This window comes from Etheostoma spectabile, chromosome 16, assembly GCF_008692095.1.
Source record: "Etheostoma spectabile isolate EspeVRDwgs_2016 chromosome 16, UIUC_Espe_1.0, whole genome shotgun sequence".
Taxonomy (NCBI): domain Eukaryota; kingdom Metazoa; phylum Chordata; class Actinopteri; order Perciformes; family Percidae; genus Etheostoma; species Etheostoma spectabile.
Window position 1 is genome coordinate 14,639,949 of NC_045748.1, and position 16,683 is coordinate 14,656,631.

Genomic DNA, 16,683 nt, shown 5'->3' on the forward strand with positions numbered 1-16,683 from the left:
GGGGGGGGGGGGGGGCAAAGTCTGTCTGGAGAACCTCAGATTTCATGCTACTTTAACCTATTTTCCTATACTTTAGCTGTGTGTGTGAGAGTCGGGTGGTGAGGTATTTGGGGTTGGTGTTGGGGGTAGAAGCTTATGGAAAATGGGGCTCTGTGGAGCTGCTTCACCATATGGATGTGGTTTTCCTGCCCCCTGTTGCCTCCTCAGTCCACAACTCCCCCCCATCCACACACACAAACACACATTTGCCAGGCATCTTAATGAGTAACGCAGATCATCTCGTATCATAACATTTTGAATTCCTCCGCTGGTGTATGTTTCTGTCCGCATTGGCTGTGTTCATTTCAAAGCAAACAAAGCAAACAAAGCAAGATCTACAGTAGCAGCATATTGGTAATGTGAACCCTCTTGCCTCGTCCAGCAGCCCCCATGGGAAGGTTTAGCAGAAAACCTTTGGAAGCCAGAGAATGAATCTACACCATTTAAAAATTTTTTTTTTATTTTGGTTTAAACTGCAGCCATTAGACAATGACAAAGGGGTTGTCGCTACATCTCCACCATCCATGTATCTGTCTGTCTGTCTGTCTGTCTGTCTGTCTGTCTGTCTGTCTGTCTGCTCTTCCTCTGAGTGCCTTTTTCCGTGGATCTCTGACCTCGCTCCTGCCCTCCACGTGGTGCGGCACCCTTTGGGCCCCTAACCAACCCCCTGAGTGGGTCAGGGGTCGAGCGAGTCAGAGAGGGCGGAAAAAAAGCCACAATTGCTTTAAGAGCCAAGGTGAGGTGAGGTGAGTCAAAACAAATCCGGAAGCCATTACATTAGTGATCTGGTCTGCAGCATAAAAAAGAACATTAGCAATATCCAGGCAGCTCTTTATTATTCAACAGAGGGAAAAAAGTAATATGGGGGTTGGGATGGGTTATACAGTACAGTTCAACAAAAAAGCCCTTTGAGCAAAGTTCAAAAACAGACATACTGGTCGGATGCAGACATGACAACATAAATGCCTTTTGCTGTAACTGCTCTTCCTTTTAAAGGGCGCTTTGATGACAGTCATGTCTGATTCACTCGAGACAGGAGGCAGCTTCTCAGGAATGAACAGGACATTACTAAGAGTATAGGTTTATATGTGATGTCTAAATCTCTAGAACGATCATGATTTCCAAACTCCAAACAACAACAAAAAACAATCCACATGATTTAATGATGCTGTTTTGATGAGATCTGATCTGTTTTTAACTTGTTATGTTTCACAAATGTGAATATTTTCATTCCAAGGATTCTCAAGTTTGAAAGATCTTGCCCCTTTTTCTCCCACACTCTCTTTACCCTTTCATTTTGAGTTTGTATTTAGCTGGCATTCCCTTGAGAGATAGTGTGTCCAGACTGGTGTTAAGGGATGCTGTTGTGCCTTAAATAAACTTAAACAAACATGTTTCAATTACATGCTTCAAAACGAACCCTCTGGTTTACCGCAGCACTGGGCAGTACACTGGTAGGCACAGACTGGCACCAACATTTGGTACTGTGCCAAAGCCGCCATGTCGTGTCCCTCTCTCGCACAACAGGTGTCTAATTAGAGAAGACCAGGGTGGGGCGCACACAAGCTGAGGGCTATCAAATGAAAAGCCACCAACCTCTGAACAGCCGTGCAGGGCGTTACTGTGGTTCCTGTGGTAATAATGCTGCTACATGTAGCTCTGTGCAATTCATTATGATTCTAAGTTAAGGCAAAATGGTCAAAATCTTTAAAAAAAAAAGGTTTTATGTTATGGTGACATGCATGCTGTCTGCTCTCAGGTATATAAATATACAGTAAGTGCTTGAATCAACAAAATTCTATATCAACACCATATGTGCAACTTAAAGCCAAGAATTATTGTATATGCCCTTGTGGATCTTAAATCTGGACGCATGACATCACTCCAAGGGTTACATTCCCACACTGAATATTTTAGACAAGGCCTTTTAATGGGCAATGCTGTAAACACAGTCAGACTTTCAACGCTTGCTTGTAAAAGACAGTTTAATGTATATTCAGTCCCCGTATTAAAGATAAAAGAGAATGTGTATGATGCTGCGCCAAATGAGAGCCGAAGGGGCAATGTCTGATAAATTAAACTAAACATTAGATCAAGAGAAGTGAAACTGCTGGAAGTCTTTTTAATTAAACATCCCAGGCAACACACACACACACACTCATACACACTTAATGATTTTCCTCTGAGGATTCAGAAAAAAATTTCACTGTTCGTTAAAGTTGTATTAGCATGCTATGCCATCGCTAAGTGAAAAGAGCAGAACTTGCAGCCCAATGCTGTATAAATTAGAGTAAAACTTCATAACAGATGCAGACAGGGCCAATGAATTAAAATGCTGGTAAAAATACAAAACTTCAAAAGCAAACTTTTTTTTTTTTTTAAAGGTAAATACATCATGCAGTGACCATATGAAAAACGAAATAGTAAGGTGTCCAACATATTTTTTTTTAGAGATTTCCAACAATAACAGTAACAGTTTATAATGGCCATGACAAGTTTAAAAATAACTATGGAAACCTAAAGCTAACGCTTCTCTTGGTCTCTCTCTTGATCGTCGTGTTAAACCCGTCAATAGGGCGCCAGGTGGATAAGCCAGTTTGTGATTGGTTAACTCAAAATTGTGAACTGAAGCAGGAGAATCAAACGTGCAGGTTTCCAGACCGAGCTGGAGGGTGAAATAAAATCGCCGGCAGAGTGGGCGGCGTTAACCCAGTCTACTGTCCAGAAGTTTATTACAGTAATGTTCCAGGGGGAGAGATCCATGTACACATTTACACTGGGGATTGTAAAGACCCTTAAAAAGCTGATCCTTCCCCTGGTGCTAACAAAACAGCCATTGCCTCAAGAAGAACTCAACACCTTTACTCATTTAGTTCTTTATAGTCATAGTTTTCCAGTTTTCTATATGAAATGTCCATCTGGGATCTGAATTAGCTTTACGTACAGGTGGAACAAGGTGGGATTTTGTTTAGTGACAGAGGAGTGGTTTGGAGGGGAAGGATGAGGAAAGATGGGCGAGATTTTTTTTCACTCAGACAAAGACCCTTTTGACCCAGCAGGCTCCAGACGAATACATGCAGCCAGTCTTTAGATAGATACCGGCCTGTGTACCTGCAATACATCCACCGCACGTTTTCTCTCACACCCTCCTACCACCGTCGTCCTTATACACCTTCAAAGGGACTCACCCGGACTATAAAGGAACACCTAGCAAATGCTTCTATGCCAACAGCCGTTGCCGTGGCTACGGCGTCTCACACCCACATGTTTTGGATCAGAGGTCAAGGTTCATGGGTGGTGCTTGGTGGGCTCAATGGTGCTCTGTGTGTCATCATGCAGACTTCCAGTAATCCAAGACTACGGAAGGTCATGCAAAAAAAACTCTGACTGGAATTTAGTTTTTCACATAAAGAGATGATGCTTATATTCAAGTCATGCAACGCCACCTGTGAGCCTACAGCCTTAGCAACCTTCAGTGTAAATTTAGATTTGGCGTTAATTTATATCAGTGATGATCAAGTGAATTTAATTTCCCAAATTTAAACCACACTATTATCTTAAGGGAAAACGTGTTTGTGAGTGTGAGTTTGCAAGTATACACCCACACGCGCACACGCACGCACGCACACATGCACGCACGCACGCACGCACGCGCGCACGCAAACATCAGCAGCATTAAACTTGATAAATGCTTTTGTTTACAGGAAAGCTCCTTAATCGGTCTCACTCTTTATACAGGCAGGTCATAAACACAGCCACATTTGTCTGTGCTACAGGGCGTGGGATTAGTGCTGTAGCGTGTACACACTTTATACACGCTGATGTATGCTTGTGTGTGCGTTAAACAAAATGACTGTGAGGTCAGAGTCAGACACTGGTGGCGTGTTTGCAAATAGACCTCTGTTGAAGTGGCATCAAAACCAAAAGCCTTTACAAGCTCTTTCTTATTGAACAGGCTTGTTTTCATTGTTTGCGCATTGCAAACCAACCACTTCCACTGAATGCCACAGGCAGTTCAACAGCTGGTATGCTGTGGTTGACAAAGGCCACGTCTAAGCTGCCAGGATGTAAATCAGTATGAGGGGATACATACTGCTGATTAATGAGGTTTTAAGACAGGCAGAGGGGCTTTACCAAGGACAGGTTTAAGTGGAAAACCGTATGTCCAAACCTGTCCATGCTTCAACCTAAGTTGGAGGAATTGTGTAGCATTGCATATTGCATGAGACACTTTTAAATATGGAGCAAATTTTGAGAAAAGCTGAGCTCAGTAATACAAAAATAGTTCCAATCACAGTCATATCACAATCCCATTTTGTGATTTTTATGGCCAATTAAAGTTTTGTTCCAGGTAAGTTTGATTTTGATCATAATAAATCCACCTAAGTGGGCCTGATGTTGTGGAACTGCTACTAGAGACAGGATGGGAGGTGCTGCGGGGGCTTAAATAGCTTTAATTAGAGCCAGACAAAGACCTCCTTATACATCTATAGTGGTGGGGGATCACAGAGACTTTGGCTTATGAGTCTCTCCGACACATAGGCCTATAGACACAAACAGTAAGTGATTAAAAAAACACACACACGTATAAAAGCATAAAAAGACTAAAGCAGATGCATCCATTGACATAAAGCATCCATTACTGTATATTTCATACCTTTAGACTTCTATTTTCTGGACTGACTGAGTTTCTTGTTTGTAATGTTTGTCTATTAATGAACAAGAAGCTTCTGTAGTCTATAAAAAAGCAAGACTAAGGGTCTACAGGCATGCTAACGACTCTGTTTGGCTGGTTATAGGTGCAACAGTGTTTTCAGAATGGTAACGCTAACATCAGCATGCTAATATGCAAACAAGAACAACACTATCATGCTAGCATGTTAAGCAGGTATAATGTTTACTATGTTCAGCATCTTACTTAGTTTAGCGTATCAACATTTGCTTCATAGTGCTAAACACAAAGTACAGCTGAGGCTGATGAGAATGTCATTCGTTTTGCTCATAAAATCAATGAGACATTTTTTCTAAACCATTGATGTCAACCTACTGGTGGTGCTAGAGTTAATGTCTGGCGAATACCAAAGCAGGATTCATCCTCTGGAGAAAATGAATGTCTGTGCAAATTTCCATTGCAATTCATCCAATAATCAGTCTGAAGAGTATAACAGAGGAAGTAAAATAGAGTTCCTCAAAGAAGACCCACGAATGAGACTATATCTATTTAACCGCCTTGGAGAGAGAGGCCTTTCATTAGTCCAGAATGGGATTCCTATGAAATGTTAGTGCAGCCTGCTGCAACAGCTCAGTGAGGAGAAGAAAGTCCAGTGGAGCCATGTGTTCTCTGTCTGTTTACAGTGATTTTATTAGGCATCCTGTGGCACAGCCAGCCTTTTGAAAGGCCGTCTTTATAGGAGTTTTCCTGTTTATGCTTAGGGGTGGGAGGTCAGCACTCGCAGCCCCGTGCTGAATATGGTCAATCTGCATAGAAAAATTTAGTCTGTATGTGAGTATGTGTATGTGTGTGCGTCAGCTGAGTGATGGGAGGGATTTTAAGTGATGTGGGAGCCTGGCTTGGCAGGTTATTATTGTAACTTTAGAAAATGGTCCAGGACGTTGCCATCTAGGCTGGAACTCACAGATACAGTCCTCTCTGTATGTCTGTCTTTCTGAGTCCCCTCTCTGCCAAGGGGGGTATTTACTATACTACTATACTACTGTGTTATGTACGTCAGCATCAGTTGCAAAAAAAACACAAACAAACAATCACACTCACACAGAGAGACAACCACAGTTTACCTAAATAAAGACACGCTTAAACATGGTACCATAAAAACAAAAGTCTTGGAGTCAAACACCAGATAAAACCATTTCTACAGGTTGCAAATGGAAGTGTGTTTAATGTGGCTGGAGGTGTTTGCGAGCAACCAAGGAGACTTACCCGAGGACCCCTTTTGCCCGGCAGGCCCGGCTTCCCTGGAGGTCCTGGCAGTCCCTGAAGAAAGAAAAAGTGTACTGAGTGACAGCATGTAGACAATCTTATTTAAAACCCAAGCATTCCCCTTTTATCATACTCTATCAAAACAATCAGGTCATTATTTATTTTTTGTGTGTGTTTCCATAGACATGTGCACAGGATCTGCAAGGTAAAGAAATGACACATTTTCCTTCTGAAGTAATTCCATCTCAAGCTGATGAGAGTTCAGCCTTATCCATCAGGAACTTCTTAGCCTGTGTGGCAGGAAACTGTAGAAACCACTAGAAATAACAGGTCATTTCCTATGCCACTCAATGCCGCTGTGTGGCCTTATCAGCCTTGTGCTCATTCATTTTCTTTTAATCAAAAAAAGGAAAAGGAAAAGTGAGGAAAAACTGAGCCACTGTGGGTTGATGTGGCTAACAATAGCTACCTGTATGGCTCTGGATCCTGATAAAAATGTGTTTTAAAGCCACTGTATAGCATTTTTTAAATGTTTTCTTCATTGTCAATGAATGACAGCTTTTTTTACTATGTTGTTAAATCCAATGCCTGAGATAATAACATAGATATAAGGATCTAGTAAAAAAGCAGCAGCATCTACTATAAAGCGCAGTTATTGTAGTGTGAATGTTTTCCCCTTTCTTTTGTTTCCTCAGCTCATTTTTCACAAGGCTGTGAACTTTAAGAGACAAAGCACAACTTCAAAAACAATTTCAACTTCAAAAGCACGCCAACCTGAATCTAAAGGTTGTTGTGAGCACAGCCATTCAGTATATTGCACATAACGGTCTGTCTGCAATCTGGTGTATTTCTCTGAAGATTATAATTTGCCCCCCACCAGCTCTTCCATGACGACCTCCATGGTTGAGACCACCCCCATTGTTACAGGTGACATGCTCTGTGGTGGCCTAAGGACCTGTCAATCTCAACACACGCTCCTGCTCATCTTAACACTTAACACACCCTGCTTTGGCCCTTCTTCCTTAAACTTGTTTGTTCCAACTGTCATTTCCTCTATGCACCTGGCCATTTTAAACATATTTCTTTTTTTTTGAGAGAGAGAGAATGTGTATGTTGACGGTTCTCTAGCCAGGGAGGTAGCAGTCTCACGAAATCCCCACATTAGTAAGCATTATCCAATCACCACATTTCAAACACAGCCTGATGGAAAAGTCTGTTTTCAGTTATGAGGTTAAGACTTGCTGACTGTGTCTGTGAGGCTGCTGGAACATGATTTGTGCCACCTGACAACTGAATCTGAATTTCATACTTAGTTGTGCTATGATCTGTGAACGCATCTTGTTTAATTTACTTGTTTGACTTGTATCTAACAATTTTAAACTACTAGGGGTGGGAATCACCAGAGGCGTCACAGTAAGATATCATCACAATACAATATTATTGCAATTTTAAAACCTATTGCAATATTCTGGGGTTGTAATGCATTTTTTAACCTATTTATTACCAATTTTAAATTACACTTGTTTAATCTAAAAAGATACATTTCTCAATTGGTTCATCTCACTTCAATTTTATTGCTCCAAAATGGGATTGTCAAGCAGACATATGTATAATAGTAGATTGATACTTGGCATCTGTGTATCGATACAGTATTGCCACGAAAAATATTGCAATACTATGCTGTATATATTTTTCCCCCACCCTTAAAAACTACTGGAATACACAGTGCAAACTATGCTAACTCACCATAATTGTCATGATTTCAAAGTAAACTGCTTAAAAGTTCTTATTTTGGCAACATTTAAGGCAGCTTCTTTTAAATTCAAACTAAAACTCACAGCTAGAACAGTTCCAATTAAAAACTAATCAGATCAAAACTCCAACTCTCACTCTCAGCAATCACATAAAACGTCAGGACATATTAATCACATACAGGTGTGCAGTGGAACTGATTTTTAAGGCAGCATTGAGGATCCAAAGGCACCTCAGATAGAAAAACTGTGCCATATCTGTGCCTGCACGGGATGTTTCTGCTGGCAAAATCAGCACGGTGGATGCAAGAGTCCAAATCATGGTTCGCTTGTGTCTTTTAGTAGAATACTTTAATGTTTTAGACTGCAAGACTGCAACAGGTGAATGATGAAGCTATTAGCTGAAACATCAATGAATTCAAGATTTTAATTGTCTTTGAATTTCATAATTGTCGAAATGTGGGTGTATAAAAAAAAAGACTGTATGTCTGTACAAGACTATGCTGTGAGAAGGAGAAAGAGACAGAGTACGTACATGGCAGATGTGTTTAAAAAATCCAAACTATGTTAAAAAAGGAAGCATGACTGGGTTCATCTGGGCATACAAATAGGCCTACACACAGACTTTGATAGGAAGCACCTGTTTAATCCCTGATTAATTTTCTATGATTTCTATGGTTGGACGTTTAGTTTTGTGGTCTCAGATTGGGGTATTTTATCATATAATTGGCATAACAAGACAAATGTTTGTTTGGCCACCTCAGTATAGTATCAGCAATAAATGTGTCAGACAGTCCTTTAGAAAATTACCTTATAACTTCCTTTAATATTCTACAATCTCTTTTCTCTGGTAGATTACAGCACTTCATTTCGAGATTGCAGGTAGGGCCTCCTAGACGCCAGTAATTTGGTTCAACATAATAACAGTCACGTCTGGTGTAGACATCAACATAGATGTAAATTAGCCAACCCTTGACACACCGCACTCTACAATCTACAGCGGCAAATTACAGACCACTACAAAGAATAAGAAAGACACACGTATCAGACACATAGACCCTGCTCACACTTTACACTAAAATGACTCAATCACAAGACACACCCAGAACGTGCTGAAGAGACATTGAGGTGGGATTACTCGGGCCACATTTGAAGATGAGGTGAAGAACAGTCTAGACAATTATGTAGAGCTTATAACGCGATGCATCTCCTAAACAAAGTTGATTCGTCTAGTGACATTCTGAACTCCATATCTTCAATTGAGTAGTCAACAAATCCCTTTTTTCTGCTCGTTGGCCAATCACAAATGTAAGTGTGCATGTGTACATTTTTAGTCACAAATAAAATCAACTATGAAACTAAATTTAATCTCAAGTGGTCATGCTGGGAGTGACAAAAGGTGAAAATAGACCATTGCAGCCTCAGTGTTCCCGCTTCTTGTGATATACTATGTGTCTAGCCTACTTTTGCATTGGGAAGCTTAAAAATGATGGTGTTTACTAACTGTTTTGACCCTTGACCTAGCTTTAAAAGGAGGGCCTGAGACCTCCACTAGCACTATATGACAGAGGAATCTGGTGCAGAGACGGCAAGGCGTCAGACCTGACACGTCACACCCAGCCTTCAGGGTTCAGTGAGGAAGGAGGAAAGGAGGGATGAAAAAATAAGGAAAGGACAAAGGTTACATTAACCTACATATCATTGTGGTCTTTCCAGCCCAGAGCACTAAAATCAAACCTGGTCTTTCTCTAGAGACAAAGACCAGCTACCACAGACTGGGATATTCCTAATGAAGTGTATTTCACTCTTCACCACTTTACTTAAAGGAGAATTCCAGTCGATTTCCACACGTAATTCTGTTGTTTGTAAATTTGGAGTGCTGTCAGTAGCAAGAAAAATTAAAACAATCGGTGCTGTCTAAACTGAGTTATCCTCTTGCTAGAGTTAGCACCCAACAGACTTAAACAGGGCAAGTTTTAAACTTGTTTTTAGACACTAAACATGCTCCAACATGCACATTAAATCCGTAAAGCATGTAGTGTTAGCTAGCCCTCGATTGAAAAAGAATATGAATGCATCTGTTGTAAATTTGCTTAATATGCTTTTTTGTGTCACAAACACACAAACACACTCACTAACCAACCCAATAGACCAGACATGCTTACCGATGGGCCTGCGTCTCCCTTCTGTCCTATAGGTCCAGCCAGCAGGGAGAACTGAGTAGGTGGCACCTCCCAGCTCTGGAAGCCATCAGTAGCAGTTGGTGTTACTGGGTTGTATGGAGGTCTAGTTGGTTGCGGGGTGACTGTAGCCTTGGTGGTTTTGGTTTGCTTTGTTGGTTTGATGACCTGTTTGTTTAGTTTGACTGGCTTGGAGGTTTTAGCTGTTGTAGTTTTGGAGATTGTTGATTTTGTGGGGTTTACTTTGTTTATCAATGGTTTAGAAGGGACAGCTTTGACAGAATTTGTTTTGGGTTTGGACGGAGTGGCTTTGGATGGCGTAACTTTAGGTTTGGGAGAAATTTTCTTGACCGTGGTGGGTTGTGGTTTCTTTGGGACTGCGACTTGTTCTAATAAAGCAGAGTCAGGCTTGGTCTTAGAGGGTTTGGTGCTAGTAGTGGCTGGAATAGTAGGTTTCTTCTTGTTGTCTGTTCCTGCAATCGTCTTTTTGGAGTTGTGTTGAGGAGTGGGCTTTGGGGGAGTTTGTTTGAAGGGTTTCTGATTTGAAGTTTTAGAGGTGTTGGGTCTTGGGTTTGGTGGTTTTGTCGGGGCTGCTCTTGTCCCGAGTGGTGCTGTGACACTTTCAGTTCTGGCCTTTGGAGGCGGGGAGACAATACCAAGCTGGACTGTGATTGGCATCACAGTTCCCAGAAGAGGTGTAGAAATTGTCCCAGGGCTGGGCTTTATTGTTTGGGTGGGGGCCACATATCTGACAGCCGAGGCAGCAGCAGCAACACTCCTGGCAAGGCTCAGCCCCGTGGTCTTCCTGGGCGTTTCCGGGCCACCACGTTTAGGGGTAGCAACGGTAGCTGTGATGTTTGTTTGTCGTTGTAGGATAGGCAACAAGGGAGAAAGGTTAGGCCTGTATGTGTCAGCTTCCCTGCACTGTTTCTTAATGTACCTGCAGTAGTTGTGAGCTGCCTGTGCAGAAGGGACCAGGTCAAACTGGCAGATGGCTCCTTCAAAGTGTGCTGAGGCTTGCTGCTGGCTTGTCCGCCCCAGCAGGAAGGAGCCCTGGAGCTCTGGAGCCAGTCCCTCCTCACTCTCCCACCCAAAGTCTGCATGAACACTCTGCTCTCCGCAGGAGGCATATAGAGTCACTCTCTGTCCATTAATTCCCACCGCCAGCTGGTGCCACTGACCATCATGGGGCTCATAGGGGAGTGCCACCGAGGTGTTTGGTCCCGTGTGAAGGACCAAATGGCCCGGTGTAAGCTGCAGACCGAGAAGAAGCTTCTTGCGGCCTGAGAGCAGGGTGAAGAGGAAAGCACTGTTGACACGGTGTGAGCGCACACTCAAGACCAGTGCCAGGTTTGTCCAGATGGCCGCTGGGAAGACTGAGCGCAGTGGAGTTTCAATGTGCGCCCGCTGGTTGAGGATGATCCCCGATCTGAATGGAATGACCCCTGCTGGCACCGAGCGTGACGGTTTCTCTCCCTTGAGCCCCAACTTTTGAATGATGTCCACATCTGGATAAAAGAGAAAGCAGTGTTAGAGGTGCAGTTTTGATCATAAAGGTTACACACACACACAAATCCTATACTTATGTACTCTTTTTAGTACCTGGAGTATATTTTACAATTTATTTAAAGTTTGAAGACTTTACATTATCTTTCTGGTCACATCTGTTTTGTTGATCCTTACTCATTCTTTTCATATTTCATTATAAGTCTGTTATATATTTTTTCAAATTCAAAAATCACACAAGGGAAAACGCAGGACAATTGTCAGGACACAGGTGAGTAATGAGTTTCCCACTAAGCATCTGGAATAAGAAGAAACCTTTGCTATTGCATGAACCAAAACTGTGTTGCCCATTAACACAACAGCCATCACTTGAGTGAAACCCTCCATGTTAACTAGTCACATGAGCAACAACACACACACACACACACACACCATCCAATTTTCAATAACTTTACATTAACAAAATAAAACCAATTTGTTTTTTGCTGTCACATATGACATGCATGACAGCATCACATACATCATTTCAACCAACAGAGAACAGCAGGTCACAAAGTAATGAAGCTCAAACACTGCAGGATGACCACATGACACAAAAAGAAGGTTGATGCAAAAAAATAATAAGAATAAGAAATAAACTCACTGGGTTTTAAGGCCCCAACAATATTAAGTGCAACTTTAGGCCAAAACAAATGACTATGTAAAGGTCCACAAGACATTAAACAAGGCTGATGATAGAGGAGTGGAGCGACCTCGGTTGGTTGCTATCCGAGTGGATAGATACTGCACAGAGGGGCTGTGGTGGCCTCTGTTTCAAATGTCAGCAGCAATGTTTGCAGCCTCATGCTTCTCTAGAATATGGAAAGATCTGGCATTGTTTTGATCACTTGACAATAGTACTCCTGTGAAGCATAAACAGCTTTAAACATGCCCACAACAGATGTCCTCAGATTATGGTATGTTTATTGATACAGGCCTGCAAAATTTTAAAGGAGCTGCTCACCCAAAAATGTAAGCCTAATGTGGCCATATTTAACAGCTCCAAAGGGTAACAAAAAAGTAATTTAAGGTTTTATAGCCAGACCAAAGCATTGTGGGTCCAAATGTAGGGGCTTCACCTTATTTTCCTTCCTGCCTGTCATGTTGTGCTATTTGAGGGTGCTAAAATGAAGCAAAAAATGTATTAATACGGGGTTAATTAAATGAAACGTGAACATGAGAACTCTGACTTTCACTTGAGACATGCAAAGTAGTGCAGTAGTTATTCAAAGAAGAATAATGTTCATGTTCTGGTGTTTTTTTCTAGTGATAATCAGGTTACATAGATCCATCAAAGTTGCCCAGAGACAGAGAAAGAGACAGAGAAAACATAATGCAAGAAATGTATTCATTCCTTCACCATATTGTTTTTAGGGACTCCGTTGCCAATAACTGACCACTAAACCCCCATGGTCATGTGTGGCATGGAGCAAGACTTGGTTCACCCTGGTTGGTGTTCACCCTGTGCTGATGGAAACATGACGGCTGGTGAAGGTCATTTTGAAGGGAGCTCAGGCAAGGCCAAAGCAGCCAGTACCAGGACTCCACAATCGGGGTTAAATGACCTAATCCACTCTTAGTAACTGGTCAGCACACTCCACTACAGCAGAACAAAAGACTGTTGGATACTGTATAAAACTAACAATTTGAGGAACAGGGGACATAGTTCAGGTTCTTGCATCACTGATATAAAGGCATGGCATTTTTGTTTTAAAGCTAAAGGGGTTTAATGAGCCAAAGGACATCGGCATCATCAGAAGACCTCCCCTCTTCCCTGCTTCTCTCTGCCCTTCTCGCAATAGAGCCAGTTTGGAAATTCAGAACATGCCCACAATAACCGCAAGTTGGTACAGCATCACCCTGCCTGGAGGCGGAATACAGTTTCCAGCCTCTCTGCCAACTTTGACTTTCTATTCAGCATTTCAGTCTCGGGGGTCCCATTCTCTATATGACCTGTGATCTCAGACCCAGGCCCCTCAACATCTTTATTGTCTCTGCGCTAACTCTGACCTGTGGTCACAGGGCCTTGCCTAATGGGGACATGTGTATAGAAGCCTTGCTTGTGAAAAGACTATGTTGACATGACAGAAAGTAGGAAAGATGAGGGGCTAGACACATAGTATGTCCTAGTAGTTGCTGTACTGGTAAGCCGTGGAGAGAAAGGACTTCAATGAGATGCTTGTCTTTCTATAATACAAGGCCTGCTTCATTAGGCCACTAAAGAGGGGCTCAGACTTTGGAAATATATAATTGCACGGAAAGTTTAAAAAAAAGTTGAGAGGAGGTATTTGATCCCTTGTAGTCGTGGTAGTGATCAAGGAATTAGACCTGAGGGAGGAAGCTGCTCAGAACTGAAATGTTGTTTTTTTTTGCAGAAAGAGTTCTCTTCTCACATTTAATGTCAAACTAAAAAATTTAACTAATAAGTCTAGTCGGAACTAGCGAGTGCTATTGATGCACAGAAACACATTTTGAATCTGATTTCATCTGTTTCATTGTACTTAATCACATTTTTTTTTACACAGTGAAAAGTGAGGCAAATGCATATAAAGCCAGTCCTTAATGGCCTTGCCATGCTCTGTATTAAGCTGTAAGATTTTCCCCTGCCTCAAAACATTAGGGCTTTGTAAAATAGCCGGAGGAAACAAGACCTTCATGATGTATATAGTGTATCCACAGTGAATTCAGTGTGGTCTCTTCTGCAGTAAAGGACAACAGGACTTGGCAGTATGGCAGGGGGGTGCATTACATTTATCTGGTCTGTACATAGTCTCCCGTCTCCAAACTTCTTTATTTCAGTACCACTTGCACTATTACTGGGATATGCAGTATAGCATACTGTATGGATGTGAACACACATGCACACACAAAGAGACAGACTTGTGTTTAACACATGGCTTGAGTTCATAGTCTTGATCAGTGCCAAGCCACTCAAGTAGGACAGAGAGAAAGTCTTAGGCTCTTCAGTCTGTAATGTTATCCCTTGTAGAGGATGAAGTTACCGATTCATTCGGACACACTCAAAAGAGCTCTCTTTGGCTGACTTACGCAAGTCTACAGTGAGCCATTTATGTTATTATCCCCACAGCAATATACCACATGAATTCCCACAATATTAGATTTGAAATCATGATTTGAATAAGATACAAAATATGGCGAAATATTGTTTCTTTACATTTTCCTTCATTTGTTTTTAAGAGCCATTTTGTGGTATGCAACTTATCCACTAGGCCTTTGTTTGACAGTTGACAGTGTAGAGAGAGACATGAAACGAGGCGAGAGAGAGTTATACCATGCAGCAGAGGTCTACAGTTAGATTTCGAGCACAGCAGGGACAACTCTGCAACAGCAATGTCGGTGCCGGGTTTGACTGATGCCAAATAGCCCAATCAGCGACTAGAACCAGTTATATTGTCATAGCACTTTTTTACATTTAGGAAAAAGATTTGTTTAATCAAATATAAAAGTCATTACTGAAAAGAACAGATGTAAGCTTTTACAAGGCTTTTATTACAGAGCTGTGAGGCTAAATTGAAAAAAAGGTTTCAGCCTTGTTGTAATGATCTGAGAGGACATTTGCTTTCATTAGTTTTCAGTGAGTGCTTGACGGGCCTATTGAACTTCCTGTCAGCCTCAATCACGATAATTGGAGGAGAGAAGAGGCCAACTAACTGGACTGTATCAATACAGTCTCATCAGGGGAAAATGATGAGAAAATAAATGGTACAAAGAGTAGCTGAAATGACTGTAAGCCACCCAAAAACATTTTAACCTGCCCAAACGTATAACAACTAGCCTAATTGGGCGGATTACTGTCAGTGGAGATTATAACTTAACCTGCCCTTCACCTTTTCCACCAAACCTACAATAAAATAAATTGTGGCTACTTGGCTGTAGAGGGAAAAAATTGTGATATTGATATGGCAAACTTGTTAGCAAACTGTTGCTAATTTACACATTAAGCAGTTGCAGAGCAACAATATCATTTATTTAGAGTCAAGTTTTTGTCTACCTGATGGACGTAAGTCTAATATTCAGTCTCTTTCAGCTCTTTTATTGGTCTCCAACAACTCCTGAGGGAAATATCTGTCTCTTTAACAGCTAAATGCTCCACTATGTTCACAGACAGCAGCTGAGTCCAAAAGCTATGCAATGAGAGCAGTAAGAGAAAATGGTTAAGTTGCAGAGCTAGACAATGAGCTGAAACGTCGAGGGAAGATATTTCCTGTAGGTTCATCACTACTAGCAACTCTGAAATGTGAAAACGCCGTGAAATGTTTCACTTGAAACACTGTAAAGATAAAAATTAAGTTGTCGCCTTATGTCTAAAACAGAGACCTTTACTTCATGTTTACCTTATGCTGTAAACCAAAGAAGTGAGACAGGAGAAGTGTTTTGAGACCAACATTTCTCTGAAACGTTCAGCTCTGAATCTATAATCTGATCATTCCCTTGCTCACTCAGCTTACTCAAGACTTGTCGTCATGCCAACAGTCATGCCTATTTTCATAGCAATGCGTTTACATGTCTGGCAATGACCAAATAGTCAAAAGAAAAGACTCCAAAAGCCCCCCAGTGCTCCAACAACTTTTACAGCTTTTCCACTGGTAAATTGTGAGGGAGAAGAAAGAGGTGAGAAAGTGAAGTGAAGTGGAGGTGACATTAAGTGACGTCTTACCTTCAGAGTGTACTTGTGTAAGTCCCAGGTAACAAGTACAATATAATACGGTACAGAGCAATAGGGCTCTCCTGGGGGGAAGAGAAGAGAAGACGTTAGAAAGAGGCAATAGTCACACATTACGGAAACATACAATTGTTTAACTTTTTAAATATTTTGGTGATATATTCCCTTTATAAATAATAAATCAAATCATAATGAATGCTTTATTTACATGTCATTGATAAGAGAAAATTTGGGTTGCAAGAGTGTTTGTCCTTTCTACAGTCATAAATGTTTGACCCAAGGTTTCCCACTTGCTAATAACACATACATTGATTAGGTATAGTTGTTAATAAGGCATTAAGGGTTTTAATTCATGAGTCTGCAGTTGTCTATAGATAGATTGCATGTGTTTTAATAGATTACAAAATCATGAAATAGACTGAGAGATTGCAAAACTGGTATCGTGAAAGGATTTAATAATAATGCGTAATAAATTTTAACATCCCACCAAAACACAGATTCAAACAAAACCTTATGTTTTGCATTTTAGCTACTGAAACCATGTGA

At 41.3% G+C, this 16,683-nt stretch overlaps 1 protein-coding gene across 1 annotated transcript in view; it reads right to left on the reverse strand.

The window, feature by feature from the left end:
* The window catches only part of col27a1a (collagen, type XXVII, alpha 1a), a 72,497-nt gene that overhangs the window by 51,717 nt on the left and 4,097 nt on the right, over positions 1-16,683 (reverse strand). The window contains exons 2-4 of the mRNA XM_032539663.1: positions 16,132-16,202; positions 9,894-11,416; positions 5,978-6,031 (exon numbers count right to left, since the gene is read on the reverse strand). Of these exons, the coding sequence (XP_032395554.1) occupies positions 5,978-6,031; positions 9,894-11,416; positions 16,132-16,202 (1,648 nt within the window). The remainder of the gene's footprint in view (positions 1-5,977; positions 6,032-9,893; positions 11,417-16,131; positions 16,203-16,683) is intronic.